At 43.2% G+C, this 21,232-nt stretch overlaps 1 protein-coding gene across 2 annotated transcripts in view; it reads right to left on the bottom strand.

Moving 5' to 3' along the window:
* Positions 1-1,301: 1,301 nt before the first annotated feature.
* TULP4 (TUB like protein 4) overlaps positions 1,302-21,232 on the bottom strand; it is a 247,965-nt gene continuing 228,034 nt past the window's right edge. Inside the window, exons 9-16 of one of the 2 annotated variants that reach the window (XR_012645013.1) lie at positions 19,509-19,743; positions 18,898-19,042; positions 17,176-17,320; positions 15,753-15,846; positions 13,300-13,443; positions 5,622-8,182; positions 2,529-2,976; positions 1,302-2,437 (exon numbers count right to left, since the gene is read on the bottom strand). Coding sequence is in view for 1 of the 2 variants with exons in the window: in XM_074990303.1 (XP_074846404.1) it covers positions 2,860-2,976; positions 5,622-8,182; positions 13,300-13,443; positions 15,753-15,846; positions 17,176-17,320; positions 18,898-19,042; positions 19,509-19,743 (3,441 nt within the window). In the remaining variant the exon portion in view is untranslated. Of the gene's footprint in view, positions 2,977-5,621; positions 8,183-13,299; positions 13,444-15,752; positions 15,847-17,175; positions 17,321-18,897; positions 19,043-19,508; positions 19,744-21,232 lie in introns of both variants that reach the window. The other variant, XM_074990303.1, reaches the window with a different exon arrangement.

Genomic DNA, 21,232 nt, shown 5'->3' on the forward strand with positions numbered 1-21,232 from the left:
GTGCTTCCCTGAAGCGGAACTAGGCCTTCTTCTGTGTATGGAAGCTCCATGACAGTGTGTGTTCCACCAGAACCAAAGACTGCGGGACTGGTGACAATGTAACTACACTGGCGGGCTTCTATAAGTTTTCATGACTTTTGCTTTCTGATTCTCCTGTGTTTGCATATTGCTGCAGTTAATTTGGTTCATAATACTGCAGGGGAATGTTCAAAAGAAGACAAGCCTTTGACTGGAAAGTTAAAAGAACAGCAGTCGGAAAATGTTTCTGTTTGGATGAGGCATGTTGTGCACATAAGTGTGCAAACACACAATTCCATTAAATCTGCATTCTTGGTCTCAGTGTAGTTGACAATGTCTCTTTAAGAGGAATATTTCTAAAAAGCAACAGAGTGCCCCTCCTCCTAAGGAGGCGGGGCGGGGGGCAGGAGGGGGAAGCGGAAATTTTTTTGTTTGGCTTCAACATATTCAGTGCATACATCTCTATTTCAGTACTGTTTATGAGTTGCTTATGTGATTGATTAGAATTATTAGGATCTCTTCCAAAGCACCACTGGGCCAAGCCCTGGAACCCTTATTCATACAGGTAATGCCACTGAAACAACATGAGTCCCCTTGCTTAAATGGCATGCAATTCTGCACTGACTTTGGGCCCTATCTCGCTCCTGCTGAAGACAAGGACAGCACTCCCACAGATATCAAAGTCTGCAGGGCCAGGCTCATTTCACCCCTATCCCTCTTTTTTCATATGCACTCCAGAAGCCGTCACTAAAATGAGCTCCTAAATAACTGCAGGGAGTTCCTCTATAACAGAAATACATACACCTAAGTGATGGAGAGACAACAAAAGTGAACATATCAAAACAAATAGAAGAGTTTTTTGTGAAATGCCAAGGCCTATATGGGGCTTGATCCATTCCCACATGCAAGAAGAGACTGCTGAGCCCCAGAACAATACAGGGATCATACCACTATCCTCCCCAGGAGATCCATGACAGGGCAGTAGCATTACCTTGCTGATAGGCCATGCTGGGGCCATGCTGATAGAGCCTGCAGGGATATCATCTGCATCAGCACATCCCTGGATATCCTTGTTACAATTTGTCTGTGGCCAGCATTACCTACTCTTGTTACAGAATCCCAGTGGAGGTCAGAGCGATGGAGCTGCTACATCCTTTCCTCCACTGGGGTTTCCCATCCTCCAAGGGATTTCCTGCAATGAATTAAACCTAGCAAGTGTAGCCTACCTTTATGGACTTTTCAGACCTCCCCCCACCCACCCTCCCAAGTGATGTATTTTACTTTCTTGGTGTATGGTTTGTGTTTCAAAGAGAATTATGATGAGTTTCCTAGTAAGGAGTAAAACTGAGGTTCACAGCAGAGATAAACTAGCCACCAAACCATCTTTCTAAGTATGTCCTGATTTGAACAGTATTTTTAAAGGAAATCTACAGTAAGATTTGCAGCTGACTCAGAATTTAATTTTTTCATGTATTAGCAGGGACGCATTTCCAGACCAAAGCGTATTCAACAGCAAAATGTGTGCCTGTGTGAGCAAGAGAGAGCACTAGACTAGAGCAACAAACAGGATCTCTCTCTACTCAGGTACCCTTGTGAAACACCTAGCACAGGCTTTGACTTTGATAAGACAGACTTGCAGTTAAAAATGGTTTTTGTTACTGTATACAGTTGATGAAAAACCCCATAACCATCTATATAAATGTTGGTCTTCCATTCTGTTTTTGGACTGTTGACCATTCAAACTACAGCCTGTCACACTGTACTCCAATAGCAAGGTGGTGAAAGGGATGGTACTCTCCATTCTTTTCTACCTTTTCTCCCTTTTTTTTCCAACCAGCCACGATGAGAAATCCTCTATTGTCACCACACGCCTCTCTCCTTCTCCATTAAAGCAATGCTCTCATTCATCACAGATGTAGAAGAATTTATTCATTGGGCCCAATTTCTTTATTTTAACAGTTCTGTTCTTAAAGTGTAAACATCTTTTAGCGAGGAGCAGGTGCAGCCCTTGCCCATGTGCTACACCATGCTGCATTACGTACTACACAGAGGTAGTACAAGTAAAAGAATACTGCTCACTGATACTTGTATGTAGGAAACTTCCATAATTCCTTCCTCCATTTTTCATCATCTAGTGAAACACAATTATCCCAAGTAACAGCACACAAAAAAAAGCAGACACCAACTTCCTTGATGCAATGTGTTTTGAAACCATCCAATGGTAACAGTTTTCTTTCTCTTCTGAATAATATATCAGTATTCATAAATTAAATATTGACCTTCATAAATCTCCTTGGTACCTGCAGTGCTCAGCTATGATCAGAGAAGAAACACATGTCTTCAAGTGTTATAGCTTTTTTTTTTTCCTGCTTTCAGTGATGTAGCAGTACAAACTGGACCAGAAAAAAGGTTATGTTCCCTGTTTTAAAAAGAACAGCATGATATAAGGCAGTCTGTCAAAGAGAGCAGTCTTTTGTAAACACCCCTCCCCCCAGCCCCAATGAACTTACGTCAGCTACTGTAGCAAACACAGCAGAACCACCACCACAAGCCAAAAGCCACATTTCCTGACATAATGCTGAATGGCTCTCATCGGTGCTCTTTCTGAAATCCCAGCATGATATTTAAAAACAAAAACAAAAACAATCCGAACAAAACAGCTCTCTCAACCCCAGTCATGATAAAGTTAATGCCCCCTTTTGGGCACCAAGATATTTTTCCAGTTTTCTGCCTTCTTCACCAGGCACCTTTGTGCACCTAAAACAGGCCGTCCTGACATTTTCCAGTTCGGACCTTAAGACAAGCTTTTGTTAAAGTTTTCCTCTCCAGTCTCTCCTCTTTTCATTTGAGGCGTTGAGTCACATTAGCCAAAGCAACTGCAAAGGCCTGCACTGCAGAAAATGGATACTGAAAGTCCAAAATATAAGCATTGCCGTCAATTCGTCCAAACTGCATTACCTGCAGAAGAGCAAGAGGTGGAGGGGATGAAGAAGACAATAAGCAAGAGGTCAATAGATGGAAGAAACCAAGAAGTAACAAGGAAAAAAAAGCAGGATTGTGACACGCTTATTCGCACTGAATAGTACGTTCCTCGAAATGAAATCAGTGGGGCCAGTGGCAGAACAAAGTACTACAAAGTATGAGTGAGGACATCATAACCTTGCCCACAGAATGCCACTCCTCAGAGAAAATACACGGTCTTAAAAGACACAGGATCAGATTCAGCATTGTTGTAAGTGGACTTCAGATTAATGGTTTCAATGGACTTGGGCCAGGACCGAGGTCTGTGTGATCTGATGTGGCATAAAACTCAAGAGGAGGCTCTCTTCAGGGGATTTTCAGAGTGAGATTCCACTGCATCTCCCTATCAGGAAGGAAGAGTTTACTTCCAAGAGAAAGCCATAGCAGGCCCTTCCCCAAACCTGGCAGAACCCCTCTGACGCCCATGTGTCCCTGCTACATATATAAGGCCTGGATCACCAGCATGAGGCCCTTTGACGCTACAGCACCTCTGAAGGCCCTCCAAACCCATTGGAAACTACCACCCGAGCTTTCACGGGGCCACAGCACCCTAAGGGAACAATATGTGAGGAGCTCTGTGAAAAAGGTTTTTTTAAATTATTAATTTTTATAAAGGCCAGAAGAGTGACAATTTGTATGGCTCCAACCTGCTCACATCTCCTTCTGGCTCCCCAGCCTCCATCATTTCCCCCCCACACACAGTTGTTTGGCAGTATGAAGAGGACTCTATACCCTCTGGTGGTGGTGGTGGGCAGACCTGCCAGAGGTCACACACCTTACACAACACTAACGACTATTTTTTTGCTGTCTTTTTCTGAAGATCACCCTGATTCCTTTATGGCCTGAACATCTACAGAGCTATACACTTACATCAGCTGAGGAGAGCTTGACTCCTACCTCCAAGACAAGGGAAGCACAAATTAAAGAGGAAACTGGCAGATCTCATATTGGGCAGAGACCATTGTTATTGCTTCCAGACTTGTCCTGAAGTTGTTAGTTATCTGATGTTTGGATCTTATCAGAGGTCATGATAGGTAAGCAAAGAAACATTTCCATTGGTCTATACTGGCAATTTATCTTGGCATTTCTATGTTCCTCATCACTGCAGTAGCTGGACCCTCACAGACACTAACATATTTTATCCTCTGAGAGGAGAGAGGGGGAGAGAAGTCCTATTCCATTTTACAAACATGAAACTGAGATGCAGAGAAGCAAAGTAACAGACTGAAGGTCACACAGGTAAGTCTGTGTCTAAGGCAGGAACTGAACACAACTTGCTTGTGTTTTAGTCTAGTATCTTGGCCACTATACCAGACCATTAGCAGTCCAGTTGCATCTGGTTTTGATGTATTATGTCCCACTGGGACAAAGTGCAAGACACCTACCCCCTCCCACTCCTCCGATTTTGATTTTCTGAACTACCTAAAGACCTTTCTTTTCATCTTCTTTGAGATAGATAGGATTAAAACATAAAAGATGGCTGTAAAACTATAGGAGCTGGTCTCTATTTTTATCAGGGGGAGGGATAGCTCAGTGGTTTGAGCAATGGCCTGCTAAACCCAGGGTTGTGAGCGCAGCCCTTGAGGGGGCCATTTAGGGATCTAGCAAAAACAGGTTTTTTTTTAATCTGTCCGTGATGGTGATAGGTCCTGCTGAGAGGGCAGGGGACTGGACTTGACCTCTGAAGGTCCCTTCCAGTTTTATGACACAGGTATATCTTCTCAGATCAGTGCACAATTGTCCTACTCCAGAGGGAGGGCCACAGCTTCCATTCCTCTGTAAGTAAGAATCAGCTGACCTCCTCTCAGGGCTATTGGTTACTGTTCATTTGGAGTGATTTGGGGTTTGGTGGGAGGCTGGTTGCTTGCCCCTGTCTCTATGCCTGCTTCCTTACGTATTTGGCGACTGAGAGAGTGAGAGAGAGATGAGAAAGAGAGAATGTGAATGTCTGCTTGGATTCACTAATGTTATGAAACTAGCTATCATGAACAATTTCTAACTTGTGGTGCAACTGGAGTTTGCAGTATTAAGAGCAAAATTCTTGGATTTTTCCCTGTGCTGCTGCCAGTTAAGATTGTTACTACAAATAAGATTAAAAGAGGGCCTTTCCCCTGCTCTGACAAGAAAAGGATATAGTCACGCCTTCATTTTATATAAACGCTGAACCTCCTTCTTAAAACTGCTGACCACAGAGCTACCAGCAGAACTAAAACAAGAAGCCCTCTGGCACCTTATAGACTAACAGATACTTTGGAGCATAAGCTTTTGTGGGCAAAGACCCGCTTTGTCAGATGCATGAGTTCATGCATCTGACGAAGCAGGTCTCTGCCCATGAAAGCTTATGCTCCAAAATATCTGTAAGGTGCCACAGGACTTCTTGTTGTTTTTGAAGATACAGACTAACACAGCTACCTCTCTGATACTTGTCAGCAGAACTAAGAAACTGTTTATTGAAGCACAGAAGATGCATGTATATTAGAAGCCTGTTACAGATAAGGGAGCAGAACAGAGTATCTTTCCATCCCCACTCCTCGCCCTCTCCCAGAGATAGTTTGCCACTGCATTTGCTGATGGCCTCATACCTGTCGTCCTTCCAGCTCAATCTGGAAGTTTTTTGCAGACTCCTGGGTCACTCGTCCTCCAAAATCCAGCTGATACACCTGTGTTGCCTCGTTCCACAAAGGCTGCTTGTTGGCCATCACGTACACAAAACCCTGGCTTCCTAGCCTTCCATCCTCCTTTTCATTGGCCTTCCGGCACTTGAACTCGTCCAGCTCACTGGCTGTCCTCAAATTTCTTTTGGTTTTCCACCCCTTTTTGCTGCCCTGACTCTGGTTCATGAGTTCATCACCACTGATAAAAAGCTCTGGTTCACTCTCTGAACTGTCCTGAAACTCATTTGTCTTGTTCAGCTTCTTTGACTTCAGCTGGTCCTTCTGGCTTTTGACTTTCTTCTTCTCCCTTCCTAGCCTAGGGCTGGATATTAGGGAGTTGAAGTCAGTCAAAGTCCTTGCCTCCTTTTTGACCTTGCCTTCTGTGATAGCCTGCACATTTCCTTCCTCTGCTCGACTATCCAGGCGCTTCCGATTCTTTTTCCCAAACTTGTCTGTCCGTTGAGAAATGGGACTTTCTGTGAGGGAGAGAACCTCCTGGAAGGTGTCTGCTGTCTCCACCATAACATCTGTGCCTCCGTGACCCTGAAGCTCTGCTGGTGGTGGAGACATAACTGGCTTCTCCACCACTAGAAGTGACTTGGGGGGCAAAGTGCCTTGGGAATTCTGTACTGGTGGGCATGCACTGTAGGAATTCCAGGGGTGCAAGGCTATTGGTGGCAGCTGTAAACTAGAGCAAGTGCTACTTCCTGGATACATGGGTGGCAAAGGGCAATAGGAGAGGTTAGATGGGTAACCTGGCTGAAGCACTACAGTTGGCTCTTGTTGTGCAAACTGTGTTGGGGCCAAAGGTTCTTTGGGGGAACAGGGGGTCTGCATTCCCTGGAGAGAAGGGGCACTATAACTTCCTGGATAAGGTACTCCAACCCCATAGCTCACCTGGAAAGTGGCACTGGGACTGGTTGGAGATTTGGGGGAAACAAATGGCACCCGAGACATATCGAGGTGCTGAGCTTGGCCAATTAGAGAAGCAGGTTTGAGAGGGTTGGGCACTGAACTCTGAGGTGTTCTTTCCTGAGGAACCCATATCTCCTCGCCCACCATCGGGTCCCACTGGTACGGGGGCGGCCGCTTCACACCAACGGCAGCCTCTGTCAAGGCTACGGGCACATGCCTTATTGATTTCTCCACTGGACAGTGCTGAGAAAGTGCCTCATCCTCTGTGAAGGCAGAGTTGATATAATCTGTCCGATCACGAGAGCTATCAGGTGGGCTCAGCAAATTGTATGAGGACTGGGAGGCCAAGGGCGAAGTACTGACTGAGTGAGCGATGACAGAGCTGTGCTGGGAGCTGCTCCCAGTGCTCACATCAGGCCTCATACTGCTAATGCTGGTACTAGCATTGGCATTACTGATGCTCCCACCGCCACTGCTACTCGTGTTGCTGTTGCTGCACTGGCTACAGGTGTATAGTGCTGTCGGTGCCCTCTGCTGGTACTGTGCTGTCACAACATTGCTCTTCGGTTTTGGTGGAAGTTGCAAAGTGGCTCTTTGGCTATCGACCAACTGAGCCATTTTCAGAGCTGCCTCTCTGCTGTTCCTCCGCAGAGTAGCATGGATAATACTGCTGTCCAGCCGCTGTGTGATGCTACGGCCCTGTGACAGCTGGCTGGCAATTTCTGGGTAAGGAGGCGGATCCCCAGTTGGCATAGAATAGCGAGGAACCGTCAGCCTGTTCAGGGTAGCACTGGAACAGGGCTGCTGGATTTTCTTCTCTGTCGCCGTGATCCGTAAAGTGGCAGAGCTGCCGGGGCCTGGCAGGGTATAAGTGTTCAGCATCCTCGTGCGAGGACGGCACACCTCTTCCACATTCCCACTGCTATCAAAGGTTGTTATTCGCTCATAGCCAAGAGGGGGCTGGTAGTGTCCAGCAGGATAAAGGGAAAAATCCCCCTTTTTCAGACAGAGATCCAGAGGTGGCTGAGGTGGGATGGGTGGGGGAGGTGGTGGCACAGTGGGAGCGGCTGGTATGGTGCCAGGATAAGGAGGGGGCGGGTTCATTTTGTTCATTTGTATTTCTTGTGCTGTGCTGAAGACAACAGAGTCCCCTTCCGCCAGCTGCTGCACCGGCCGTAAAGTTTTTGCCTTTTGGAGGTGTTCATGGTCTCTGTCTCCATCTCTGTGGTCCATCATCGCCATCTGCATTGCACCCTGAGGCTGCAGGGATAACTGAGGAGGGGCCTGGATGATGCGTCCCATTTCCACTCCTCCAAAAATCACCTGTCCTGGATTGGAGTACCTATTTGAGACTTGGTATTGCACTGCGCCATCACCTGCATGCTCTGTTGCCCCCACTGCTGTTGTCTGATTGGTCAAGACATCCAACTGCACGTTCTGATTAGCCAATAAGGACTGGACCAGTCCGATGCTCTGAGTTGGTGACATAGCTTGTGCTGAGCTGTGAATAGGAGCAATGGGGATATTGACAGTGCAGGGCGGGTTGTTCTCAGGGACTCCAGATGCTCCAGTTACTGCAATAAAAATCAAAATAAGCCAAGTTTAGAGACCACTATAACCAAAATGAAAAGCAGGAGATTATTAGATTCCCTCCCCATGTGCTGCAAAGTAATTGTTCATTTTATCTGTGCTACTACTGATGATGATTTCCACCCAGGTCCAGCAAAGCATTCAAACAAGCAGGTAACCTCAAGCAAGGAAGTAGTCCCAGTTTAAAGTCAATGGGACGACACAAGGGCTGACCTGTTTGCTGGGCTAGGGCTTTGTACAGTGCCAGGCATGTATGTGGCAATTTCCCAACAGACAGGAAGGTGCACACACACTGCACTGAAAACTTGTTATCTATGGTAGACAAGATGTGGAACAACTGTTAAGGCAAGGGAAGTCTGGGGCTGCAGCTGACACAGGTGATGACTCATGGAAAGAGTGAATTTTTAGGGGGCACTTGAAGGAAACAGAGGTGGACAAGAAAAGTTAAAGAGTATTTATTGAAAGAGTGTCAGACAGCAGGATGGGGTGACAAAGGTAACAGTGCCACAGATGAGATGGAAAGGACCACAGGAAGCTAAGGCGTGGGATGCAGGAAATGGAACAGAAATGCAGCTGCAGGCATTCTGATAGCCAAGTACTGGATCTGATGCTGTAACAGATGGGACACCAACAAAAGGACTCAGGAGTAGGCTGATGTGGTGGGAGCACTGGGGAGGGAAGGTGACTTCAGCAGCAACATGTTGAATAGACTGGAACTGGGAGAGGTGAATAGCCCAGCATAAGAAGAGGTTACAATCACTAGTGTGAAAGACAACCCGGGTGTGAATGATAGTAAGGAAAGGATAGCTTTTGGTGATATTCACCAAAAAGTAACAACAGGACATGGGATTTGATCCAGTTCCCACTGAAATCAACAGCTATGTTCCCACTGACATCAATGGGAAAAGAATCAGATCATTAGTGAGAGACTGAATATATTGTAAGGAGAAAGAGAAGGAGTCAAAGGGGATACTGACATTTTGAGGAGACAGAAGAACTGATGAAGTTACCAAAGGAGACTGGTGCTATTAAAGGAGATGCTTAAATGGTAGCTTGTGATGCAAAACTGGGTAGATGGAGAAAAGGTCAGGATATAGAGGTAGATTTGGAAAACATTCATCCAAATGTCAGTTTTTGAAAGTAAGGGAGTGAATGAGAGCCCAGGGTCAGAAGAGACACCAAGAGACAGGGTGATGAGGAGTCACTCAACTGAAAGAGCACTAATTCCTGGGTGCAATGAAAGAACAAAAACACAAGGGAGAAGAAAGGGTGCTTTGCCAGACTGAGGGCAGCTGACAGAACACAGCAACTCATGCGTATTAGTGACCTTGGCCAGGATTGTTTCCATGGCATGGAAAGGGAAGAAGCCAAACTGGGTACTACTTTTCCATTGCTGGCCACTGACCATGAGATAGTGACTACCTTCCTACTTCCTTCACACCATCCCAAACCATCAGATATCCTCTTACACCTCCAAACAAGACTCAAACTGGCACCCTCCTACCCAAATACACACTTGCCCTATAGCCCCTAACATCCTTGTACCCTCGCAGAATTACCTTAGAAAAGTTTTTTTTCCTAAATCATTGGTATCATTGGATCAGGGACAGAATTGGTGAATGAGAGTGGAGAGTGAAGGGTGGGGATTAATGGTTGGGACAATGATATAAGAAGAGGCAGCACAGGAATCAAAATGAGAAGAAGCGGCAGTGTTAGAAATAAGCACATGGTGCCAACAAAAGGAAATGAAGGCAGAGGGGGAAAGAAAAGGCTAAGGACTAGATACATCAGCACTGCACTTAGTAAGACAGTCAGGTCCCACTGTGATGTGGATTAACACAGAAGTCTTATTAAACTCCCCACTTTGTTAGACTGTATCTATATGCAGTGCAATTATTTCTTTAACAAAGTTGAAGCATAGGTTTGATTTCTGTCAATATCTGACCTAAATGGACAGTATGACAAGATAGGGATTAATTGTTGCCCAGCATTTACCTCAAGTATCTTCTGACAAAAAAAGGACATGAAGGATGACGGGTGAATTACAAATAGCATTTGTACAGCAGGAAAATCTACTGTTTGTCTCCATGATTATTAGAATGTATGATACCCATGGAAAGATGGGATCAAAGCAAACCATAAATCCATCTAGTCTGGAATACTACAGTCATGTCCAATACCTGGTTCTTTGAAATATTTGTGCAAAATTCTATTCACTCACTCACCCAGGATAACTTTTGTGTTGCCAGAATTAGCTTTTACACCAATCATCATGACACAGTGCAGATAAATAACTAGATTTTTGTGTCTGGGCAGTTTAATTTTATGGGCACTTCTGCCAGATTGTTTACAGCAGTATTTCCCAATCTTGTTTGGCCACAGAATCCTTTTAAACTCAAAAGAATTTTGCAAAACCCCATTCACAGGCTCTCCCCCTCAGCCTCCAAACCTGCCCCCCCATCTCCAGGCTTTACCCACCTCAGCCCTCAAATCTGCCCTGCATTGCCAAGCTTTGCTCCTATACCCAGGCTTAACCCCTCTCAGCCTCAAACTCGCCCCCGACATCCCCAGGATTAACCTGCCTCAGCCCCAAACTGGTCCCCAGCACCAACCCATCCCTGGCGATGGCGGGGGGAGCCTATGCTGGGTGGCCAGTGCAACCAGTGGATGGAAGGCTGATGTGGAAGTGTTCCGCTGGCAGAGGTAAGCGAAGCCATGCCCACCAGAGGGGTATGGCCACTCAGGTAGCGGGGTGAGTGAGGGGCTCTCTGCAGCTCCCTGCCCTGCCACTGCTGAAGCAATGGAACTAAATTCATTTGGGTTAATGACAGTATCCCTCCCGCTGCCCTGCCGGCTGTTAAACGAATTAAATTTAGATCTACTGTTTCAGTGGTGGCAGGGCAGGGAGCTGCAGAGGACTCTCCTCGCAGAACCCTTATTTTCACTTTGTGGAACCCCGGGGTTCCAGGGAACACCATTCTGGAAACACTGTTTTATAGGAAGGGAGAAAGCTAAAATAAACAAAACAAACCATAAAATGTCTGGCTGGCTGGGCAATGTCAGAGATGTACAGGTTATCAATTGATGCCCGAAAGCATGAGATCATACTATCATTTTAGCTTCAACAACTTAGTATCTAGTTTACACTCATCCAAGTAAAATTTCCATTTCACAACATGCTGTCAGATATCCCAAAGTGCTTAAATGTCGCAGGAGTTCTCCCATTCCTCCATGTCTTTTTCCTAATTGATTTTGGCATAACATGCAAATTAAATCAATTCACTGCTTATTTTCCTTTCAAAACCATTAGCGATTGTATTAAACTTGCCCGTGGGGCACCTCACTATTGACTGCTCTTCAGCACAAGAGCAACTGTTTACTGTAGCTTTAGTTCCTAGTGCTTAACCACTATTCAAGCTGCAGGATATTCTTCATTACCTCATGGCTACTTATTTTCCTTAATAGTCTGCTATAAGAGACCCTTGCGGGAAGCTTTGTGAAAATGTCTGTAAATGTTATTGATAGGTCAGAAGTGAAGAGTCAGGAGAAATCTGACAGAAAAAAGGGGTAGATCAGAAGAGGAAGACTGCTGAGAAGAATAGGGCAGCATGTTTTTTATTAGTTTTTAAAGAGTTTTATAAGATCTCCAGGTAGTTCGATCAGACTAGGTTATACCTGTCCAACTATGGCACTGCACTTTCCTTAACTGAACTGTCCCACAGTCTCCCTAAAATTAAGGTGAGGCTCCAATAGCATTTCTGTTAGGTCCTTTAGCATAAAAGGAACAGGGATTATGAATCCAATCCAACTCTCTGTGAAGTCCACGGGAGTCTTTTGGTTGATGTTCATGGCTGCTGGATAGTGCTCCAATATCTAATGCTCAGAATAGCAACTGTTTTCAAATGCATGAGTTACACAACATAGCTCCTTCGCCCATAGGAGGAACCCTGGTTGACAAACACTTCTATCCCAAGCAAAACAACTCAGGAAGCCTGTGGCTTTTCATCAACATATAGCCCAGCAACTAATATGACATTAACACCTACAAATCTGGTCCTGCACCCTCTGGTCCATCCATCCTCCTCCCAACGTCTCCATATCTTTTTGGCTTAGTTCTGTCAGTGTTCTTGGCTGAATACCATCTATGTCTGGTGATTAAGCAAAGCAAATTCAAGCATCACTAAAGTTCAGGGGTCTACTTTGATTCTTTAAGTTAGACATGTTGTCTCAAATGCTTTAACAGATCAGGGCTTTAGGGCCCAATCCAAAATCCCAGTGAAGACAACAGGAGCTTTTCCCATTGGACCAAGCCCTTGTTAGTCTGTAATGGATTCCGGTCAAATGAGACATTGGAACAAGGATTTCCCCATTATTCTCTAAAGCAGGGTTCCTTAAACTGTGTTCCGCAAACAATTAATAGGTGCGCCATGAGCCTCTGACACTTTTTTGATATCATACACTGATGATATATATTTCTATTATTAAAATCAGATACAATGTAACTTCTTCATTGCTATGATACCTGATTGAATTATTTCATTTTGTTTTGCTGAATGTGTTGCTGTTTGGTAGTTTTGGGAAGAAAATACTCATAGGTGTTTTCCATAAAAATATTATGGTTTGGTGTTCCATGGGTTCACCAACGACAGAAACACAAAGCTTAGCTATGGGCACTTTGCTAATCAGCTGGCCAGCATCTGAATCTCTCCTGAGTGGCTGCACAAGCACAGAGCTCACAGGGAACACTGGACTCTGATCACAATATTAATTTACCATAAACATGTATAAAGAGCTTCACTTTATGGAGAATTTCTGTAGAATATAACAGAGGATGTGTAACTTTCTGCTTAACTTTAATCTAAGCAGCGGAATTCTTTCATAACAGCTGTAATTTTCTAAAAAATGCAATTGGCTTTCAAAAGCAATGTCTATAGAACATGTTTCGTTTCAATCCTATAGGTCTTTTCCATAAAGGGAACTCACAGAATGGGGATTTGATCTATTTATTTATTTACTAGAGGGTGGGGGCAAAAGAGTAAAAGAATCTGTCCTCAAACTAGCCACGCTCATGGAACAGAGCTGATATTGAATTCAGCCTCACCTGGTAAATCATCTTCATCTTCACTGAAAACATTGGGGTTGAAGACAGGCAGGTTAATGTACTCCAGGGAAATTTTACGCACTTCAGGGAGATAAATTGTCATCTGCCTGGGCTGGAGATGCAGCAAGCTGGTTTTATAAATCACTTATCATGGGGGAAAAAGACAGGAAAATACTTGTTAGAGAAGTTAAGATAACATTCAGAGTTCAACAGAACAGACAACCAAGTGAAATCAGTTCAAAGCAGAGTAGGGCTGGAGTTGACTTTATGTAGTTAGGTTAACAAACAAATATATGTACTTGCGTTTGACCAAACAACCATAACAAACACATTACTGCAGCAGGACTTCAGAGGTGGTTCCTTGCTCCATGGATGCTGTCCGTGCCTTTATTTTTTTTTTTAATTAATCATCCTTAACTAGAAGCAGCATCACTTTAGTTACCCACTGTACAAGAGCTTAGATGAATACCCATTGAATTTCTATATCTCAGTAGAACAGGCCAATAGAGCCAGTTAATATTTTTGATGGGATCAAGGACAGAAGGAAAAGGGCTGTGATCACCACCCTCAAAGTATTTTTTGTCCAGTTTTCACTCTAAATAGCACTATGTAAAAATGTGAGGGTCAATCCTTGTAAATGCAGGGCTTGTAAAAATATTGCTATATAAGCTTTAGGGGGCCTGATGCTACCTATAAACAGCAAAGAGAGACCATCCTGAAGAGTTATACAACATAGCTCCTTAGTCCATAGGAGGGACCCCATTTGACAAACACTTCTATCCCAATCAAAACAACTCAGGAAGCCTGTGGCTTTTCATTAACATATAGCCCAATGATTAACATGACATTAACACCTAGGGATCTGGTCCTGCATCCTTTGACATCAATGGCAGCACTCAGTGAGTACAGAACTGAGTCTTAGTTGAATATGGTAGTTTTTTAAAATTTCATTAATTCTTCCAGGGCAAGAGGTGAAGCCCTCGCTGCAGTAAAGCTGCCCTCCTCGCATAATCCTTGAACACTGCTTGCCCTCTCCAGGAGGTTAATCCCCACTCTTGCCAATAGAACAGAGTGCTGCAACCTGCACCTCTCTTGCACCAGCAGGAGACTCAAGCCCTTCATGAAACAGCAATTGTTACTTCAAGGCTCCAGTTCAGGGTGGTAGGACTTCAAATAAAGATACTTTGTGAAATAAACTTCAAAGCTAATGGCAATAACATCCACTTTAGGGTTAAATATCCACATTGTACAGGCTTTCAACAGGATAATCAATGGAAACTCCAGTGGTTAATGACATCCCCTTAAAAGCTACTCTGTAGAAGTCTGCCATAAGTTACAAAGGTGGGGCCAAAGGGTGTGTGTGTGGTTGGGGGGTAAGGTATGGAGTCCCTATTCCCTGTAACCTACTCCCTGTTCTTTGCTCCTAGGTAAACAGAACAAAGGAGCGGGTGGGGCCTGGCAGTTTTTGAATTGGAAACTCACAGTTACAGCATATTAGTCCGGAGGCTGCAGAGTGACAAGGCAGGATCCCAGGCTTGGGGACCCCACTCAGGGTCTCCCCTCCCCAGTAGGGATTGTATTGACAATTTCTGGTTGCTGCACCGATGATTGTGTATGATGCTGTGTCCCTGTTCACTAATAAGCCTTCTGTTCCACCTACTGAGTGGGAGTTGCTCCTGACTGCGAATGGGGTACAGAGCTTGGAAACCCTGAACCCCATTACAGGGGGTTTCAAGAGTTCTTAGAAATTCATGTAACTGTTTCAAGACCTTCACCAACACCCCATTTCTGCCATCTTTAATCAATCTGAGTGGGACCTTACTCTGCACACCCTCAAATGACATCACAGGGGCCACACATGAAGAAAAGCCCTACCCAAGTTTGCAAGAGTAGGGCCCTAAGCGGATATGTCTGCTTTCAGTGAAGATGACCATTTTACTGCTGTTTAAGCAAGAGAGCTGAGTGACAATGCAAGTAATTGACATCCTCCAGTAAAAGCCTGGACAAGTTGTTGTACAGTATGAACTTTTAAAAGTTATTTTATGACATATAATATCTGTTAGAAAAACTGTAAATAATAATACTTGTTTTAATTTGTAGCACTTACCATACAATAAATCAGAAGTATTCTAATTTCTGAAATTTTCTAATTGGAAAGTTTATACTTTCATTCTTCATCCAAGTAATCGAAGTGTTAAAATGGCAGGTTCAGGTTTGATTCTTAATTGATCATTTTACTATATGTAAGACAACTTTTAAAAATTGATCTGTTATTAGATTTAGGGATTCCAATCACAATTACATTGAAATTTTCCTGTAACCTAACTCCTGCCCAGCATGAAGATGAACAGCATTGCAGAAGCAACTTCTTCATCACTTCAAGGCAAACCATTTGGACTATGTGATGTTAGCAACACCTCAAAGTTTGAAAAATCAAGAGGGTTCAGTTTTACCTGCACCAAGATTAGTTGGTAGGAAAGCAGCCAAACCCACAATTTTAAATTTGGTTCCCCAGATATTAGATGTGACCTGAGCAAGGTAGTTGTGCTGCAAAGGAAAAAAAAAATATTTAAAGTTTATTTGGCTCCTACAAAATCTGAAAAAGTAAATATTTGTTTTCAAAAAAAATATGATATCATGGCTTTGCACAAACAATAATGACGAAACATCTGGATGTGACTCACAGATATTATTGTCTGCTCCCTTTTGTAATCTTTCCAAAATTGTTCAGAGCACCAAAACTATTTCAGGTTCTGAGGTATCAGATAACTATTTCAGGTATCGGAATAAGGGAATGTCGAAGTGGGGCGCTTATTTCGAAGCTGCCCCCATCTTCACTGTCATTCTGCAATTCAAAGTTTGCACTTCAAAATTCGCATGGCCACCACTATGCTAATGAGGTGCTGAATATGCATGTTAGCGCCTTATTACCCTGCTTTGAATTGCCTCATTGCAATGCCACATCTGATGGAAGAGTGAGAGTGTAGAAGCAGCCTGAGTTTTATCTCGTTGTCTTTTTCACATTCAGGACTGTATTTTTGCTACTGTTCCATATTGCTACCTGGCCACCATCACAGTAGCATGCCTGAATCAGATATATGTCAACCACGTCTACCACTTGGTAGAAGAGCTGGTAGCATGGAAAACTGGGGAGCAACAGGGCTGGTCAGTGAGACTAGAATAGGTTTGATCCTTGCTTTTCCCACACAGTAGCGTAATGTATCATTTCCACATGTGCAATACACAAGCACGAGGTAGCATGTAATTTACTCACTGGATTTTATGTTTAAGAATCACTTAACGAAGAATAAATACAACAGAAAGGAATTACTAAGAAGCGTATAAATAGCATTTTTCCAGCAATCCCAAAGCACTGTACCAGCATAGCATTATATATCCTTTTTAGATTACCATTTGAATAGATAGATGAGTGTAATGCCCACTGGACTTCCGCGCTGGTGACTGCAGTGGTATTATGATACTAATACCTAGCCACAAAGAACTGAATAAGGACTAGAAACTAATGCTACATAGGCCATCACAGAGCCAAGTATGCACCAACTGGAATTAAGAAGTCTGTTATATAAGGATTCAAAAGGTCAGTGGTTGCCTTTTAAAAAGTCAGAGTTTAATCCCAGCCCCAGTGAAATCAATGGCATGAACATCTCGTCAGCTACCATATAATGCTCTGAGATTCCACCAGTGTCTCCTGTTATAAACACAGATACATAACAAGAATCTCAGGTATGACTATGTAGTAACGCCACTAAATAATAGATTTTCAATGGTCACCACTGGATATATATTATAAATTTTGTCCCTGGGAAGAGACAATATATTGGGTACAGGTCTGGTAATTATGCAGTCATTTAATACCTGAGTGATATCTTCCAGTGGAAACTCTCGTCGAGTCAGGCTTGGTGAACCAATAGAAGGCTTCCTTATTGGTAACCTTGGAGACCTTGATATCTCCTGAGCAGCTCGCGACAACTTTGGAGATTTTCGGGCATCTATGTTAATTCTTCACATAAATGACAGTTAGAGTTATCAGGCACACACAGATTGGACTTACTCAATATTTCTTTATAGGCTAAGTACAGTGAAAAAACCTGCCATGTTCTCTAAGTGAAGTGAGACACAGTATACAGTGGTAGCAGGATTACCCAAGTCTGCTCAGCCTAATGGACAAAATCTTAAATCTTATGGACCAAATTGAAAGGTCATATGTAAAAATCAGATTCCCTAATGCAAACTCACAGTCCTTTAGACCCAATTAGTGATGCAAAAGGGAGGTTAAGATGATGCAATTTATATGGCACATAAGTATAAGGCATAGGAATATGTTACTAGATTGCAATGACTCTAGACAGTATCCATGAGAACATGAAGAGGATATTTTGACTACCAGACACCTCTACCACTAGTACAAACCAAGGATTCACAAACTTGATCAGCACTTCACTGAGCATAAAAAAATTTACTGATGCCCCCCCCCCACCCCATGTAAGTAAACATTGTAAATGAGTTTCCAGAGTAAGCTTGAGGGGATGAAAAGAACCATCACTGGAGAACATAATGTAACAAATGTAAGACAATGCATGCAAGTAGACCCTGGATATGCAGGTAACCTTACTGATATCAACAGGGCACCAGGCATATGCAGGATTCTGCCTGTGCACATGGCACTGCAAGGTCAGGGCTCAGGTCTGCTTGGTCAGGCTCTGATTATTGGTGAAATGCAAAATAAGAAGAAAAATACAAAATGATGTTGTATGTATCTACATGTACCTAAGCTATCACATACAACAATGCTGGAAAGAAATATTTTCTTTGAGTAGAATGCTCATTCATTCTGGCTAGCAGGGTCACTACTGGTAGAGCAGCTATCATAATAGGGCTCTGATTCATGACTGGGGCCCAAAGATACTACTTCAACACAATAATAATAACAATGCTTAATGTGATGTAATTTTTCTGCCTGTCCTGCTAAACCTGTGTGGACATTATTGCTGAATGAACTAACAGACGCTTAAAGCAAATAATGTAATACTCACAATTTTTCCTCCAATCACTGGGACAGCTCAACAGAATGTTGACATTTAGCACTTTCATTACAGATCCAAAATACTTTCTATAAGCAGATACAGATTCTCTCTCTTCTGTCCTGACATTTGCCATATAAATATTGAGTGTGCATCTGTGTGTGTGTTGTGGAATGAATAAGACAGGCTAAAGAATGAGCTACAGAAGTCACACGCTATTCCTTTGCTATCCTGGACAAAGGGTATGCCCCACAGTCAACTATTTTTTCTGGTCTGATTAACTATTTATCAAAGGTAGACCGAGGCAATGGAATTTACCTAAGATTATTGCAGCTAAGCACAGAGGGAATTTTATGAGTTTGTTAATGTCTGAGTTGTTCTTCCCCAGAGGAAAAAAAATAGATCCTGAAAATCTGTAATGTCCACAGGCAAAATCTCTCTTATGACAGTCATAAGAACATCTGCCTTTGTTTTAATTGTAGGCGGTGTCATGACAAGATACTAACAACAATACCCAGACTCAGAAAAACAGAAAGAATGCCCAAGAAATGGTTACCTGGGGAGTTTGGGTGATTTGCTAGCTCGAGTGATTTTGGGAGATTTCTTCGCAGCCCAGTCATCGCTCAGTTCGATATCACTGGAGTCTGAGCAGTTGCAGCTGTCAATCACAGTGGAAATCAAGCTGTTTCCATAGATTTCATCTACCAAGACAGGCCCCAGAAAATTTAAGAACTGTTTCAGCAACCTGATCCCAACTACAACTGTCCATCATCGGGGGAAAACCAGTAGCTAAGATAAAATTCTAACAGGGAGTGTTTGCTGCCAAACACAAGCTCAAAATTTCTGATGGCCTGAACTCAGGGGAATAGTGTTCAATTATATCAGGTGACTGACACACACAGTGACTGAAAAACTTTTATTTTGGTGACCCACTCCTCACCAATGTCTGCAAGAAGTTACATTTTATGAATCAAAGGCCAACATGAAATGAGTTTGATGGTTTGATTCTAGTTTACAGTGGAGATATTTTCACATGACAAAAAACAGCATTGCAATTGCTTCATGCTAGACTGTGGACACGGAGGATGACAGTCTCTCTGACTTGCAATCTAGATCCTTTCCCAAGCATTTTTACAAGTATGAACAATCTACTTATAAAAACAATACCTGCTTTCCCATCAGTTTTAGGATCCATAATGACAAATTCTGGCCGCAGTTTGCTGATTCGACGTCCTTTTAGGATAGGTACCAGTCCCCCTAGGTATTCCAGGTACAGTGTATAGCATGGACCTCCGACCTCTGGATCATCTTCTGTCCGCTTCATTGTGCAGTGAAGCCTTTCATTGCCAGATGTTGGGTAGCTGACAAAATCTCTCATGTTGTTGGGGTCTGGGATAGGAGGCTAAATGAATGGAGGGAGGAAAAAGAAACGCATATCATTCTTATTTTCTAGAGTTAGGTAGTTACATAATACCATTCTTACCCAGTGAATACGGCCGGTCATAGGTCAGAATTAGCATAGATTAATGTCTGGGCAACTGAATCATCCACCACCAACATGCATGTGCCTTCTGATCTGATTGGTAACTGTGCACGGAATATACATGTTAGCTACAGCTTAAGAGGACAGATTGTCTTGTGATTAAGACGACACTAGAGTGGGATCCAGAAATTCTGAGTTCAGTTTCCAGCTGTTCCAAGACTTCTTATGTGATCTTATGCAAGTGATTTAGGCCTGCTGTTTAAGAGCGCTGTTGAACAGAGGCCTCAGTCTTTCTGCAGATCAGTTTTCCATTTGTAAAAAGGGTCTAATAATTCTTCCTTTGCCTGGCTTGTCTACTTAGATTGTAAACTCTTTGTGCATGGACTGTCTCTCTATTTGTACAGTGTCTTGCATAATTGGACTCTCAGACATTATTGCAAAACGACGACAGGTTCAACCTCTCTAGTCTGTAACTCTCTCATCTGGGAACAGCCATGTTCTGGCATGATTTTAATTAGCCAGATGACCATTTATCATGGCTGTGGCCAAGTTTCCCATGGTCCCATAAAGTTTGTTTAGAACCACCAGCCCTGGCTCTCAGTGTTCTGTCCTGTTGTTTAGCTGTAATTTACCCCTAAATATCTTTTAAGACCCCAGTAAGCAGTGGAAGTGTTGGAAATGCTGATACACAATATTGACCTCCCATCATTCAGCATCAGTCAGACCCTGAGAGTGTCCGAGTAGAGAGATTCAACCTATACCGCCAAATAACATAGAAACACCACTCCTCAGTTTGCTTCAAAATGAATATAAGGAAAAAATCTGAACAGGAAAAAGAGTTTCCTTAACTCTGAGAGAAGGAAGGCATCAGGTGGGTCTATTAGCTATTGCATACCTTCTGAGAGCAAAGAATTACAGGTACAGCCAGTCTTCTGAAAATATACCACTTATAATAGAACCCACAATGGGATATTTCTGTGCACACAAATTACCTCATGAGCAGTACCAAAACCCCCTGTTTTTCATAAACAAGAACCAGCCAAAGCATGATTCACAATGTAACAATGTAACTGCATTATATGTCATTTTAAAACATGCTAGACTTATACTACTGCCAATAATGTAGTTACTCTAGATCTTCACTGGTATGACTGGAAGATGAATTTGACTCAGTATAATGAAACAGGAACAAGAAAAAGAGATAAGATGTACCTGAACACACAAAATATATTACCCAAGGCCCGAAACCACGCAAAGACTGGTACATGTAATAACCCTGCCCAAGAGTGGCTTTTTACTGTTTATTTTAGTGTCTAAAATAAATTTTAATACATTTTTGGGACTATTCTCATGACTCCCCCCCTTGGCTGGAAATGGTGAACTGGAGCCAATGGGAGCCATAAGTCTC

Source organism: Carettochelys insculpta, chromosome 3 (genome assembly GCF_033958435.1).
Source record: "Carettochelys insculpta isolate YL-2023 chromosome 3, ASM3395843v1, whole genome shotgun sequence".
Taxonomy (NCBI): domain Eukaryota; kingdom Metazoa; phylum Chordata; order Testudines; family Carettochelyidae; genus Carettochelys; species Carettochelys insculpta.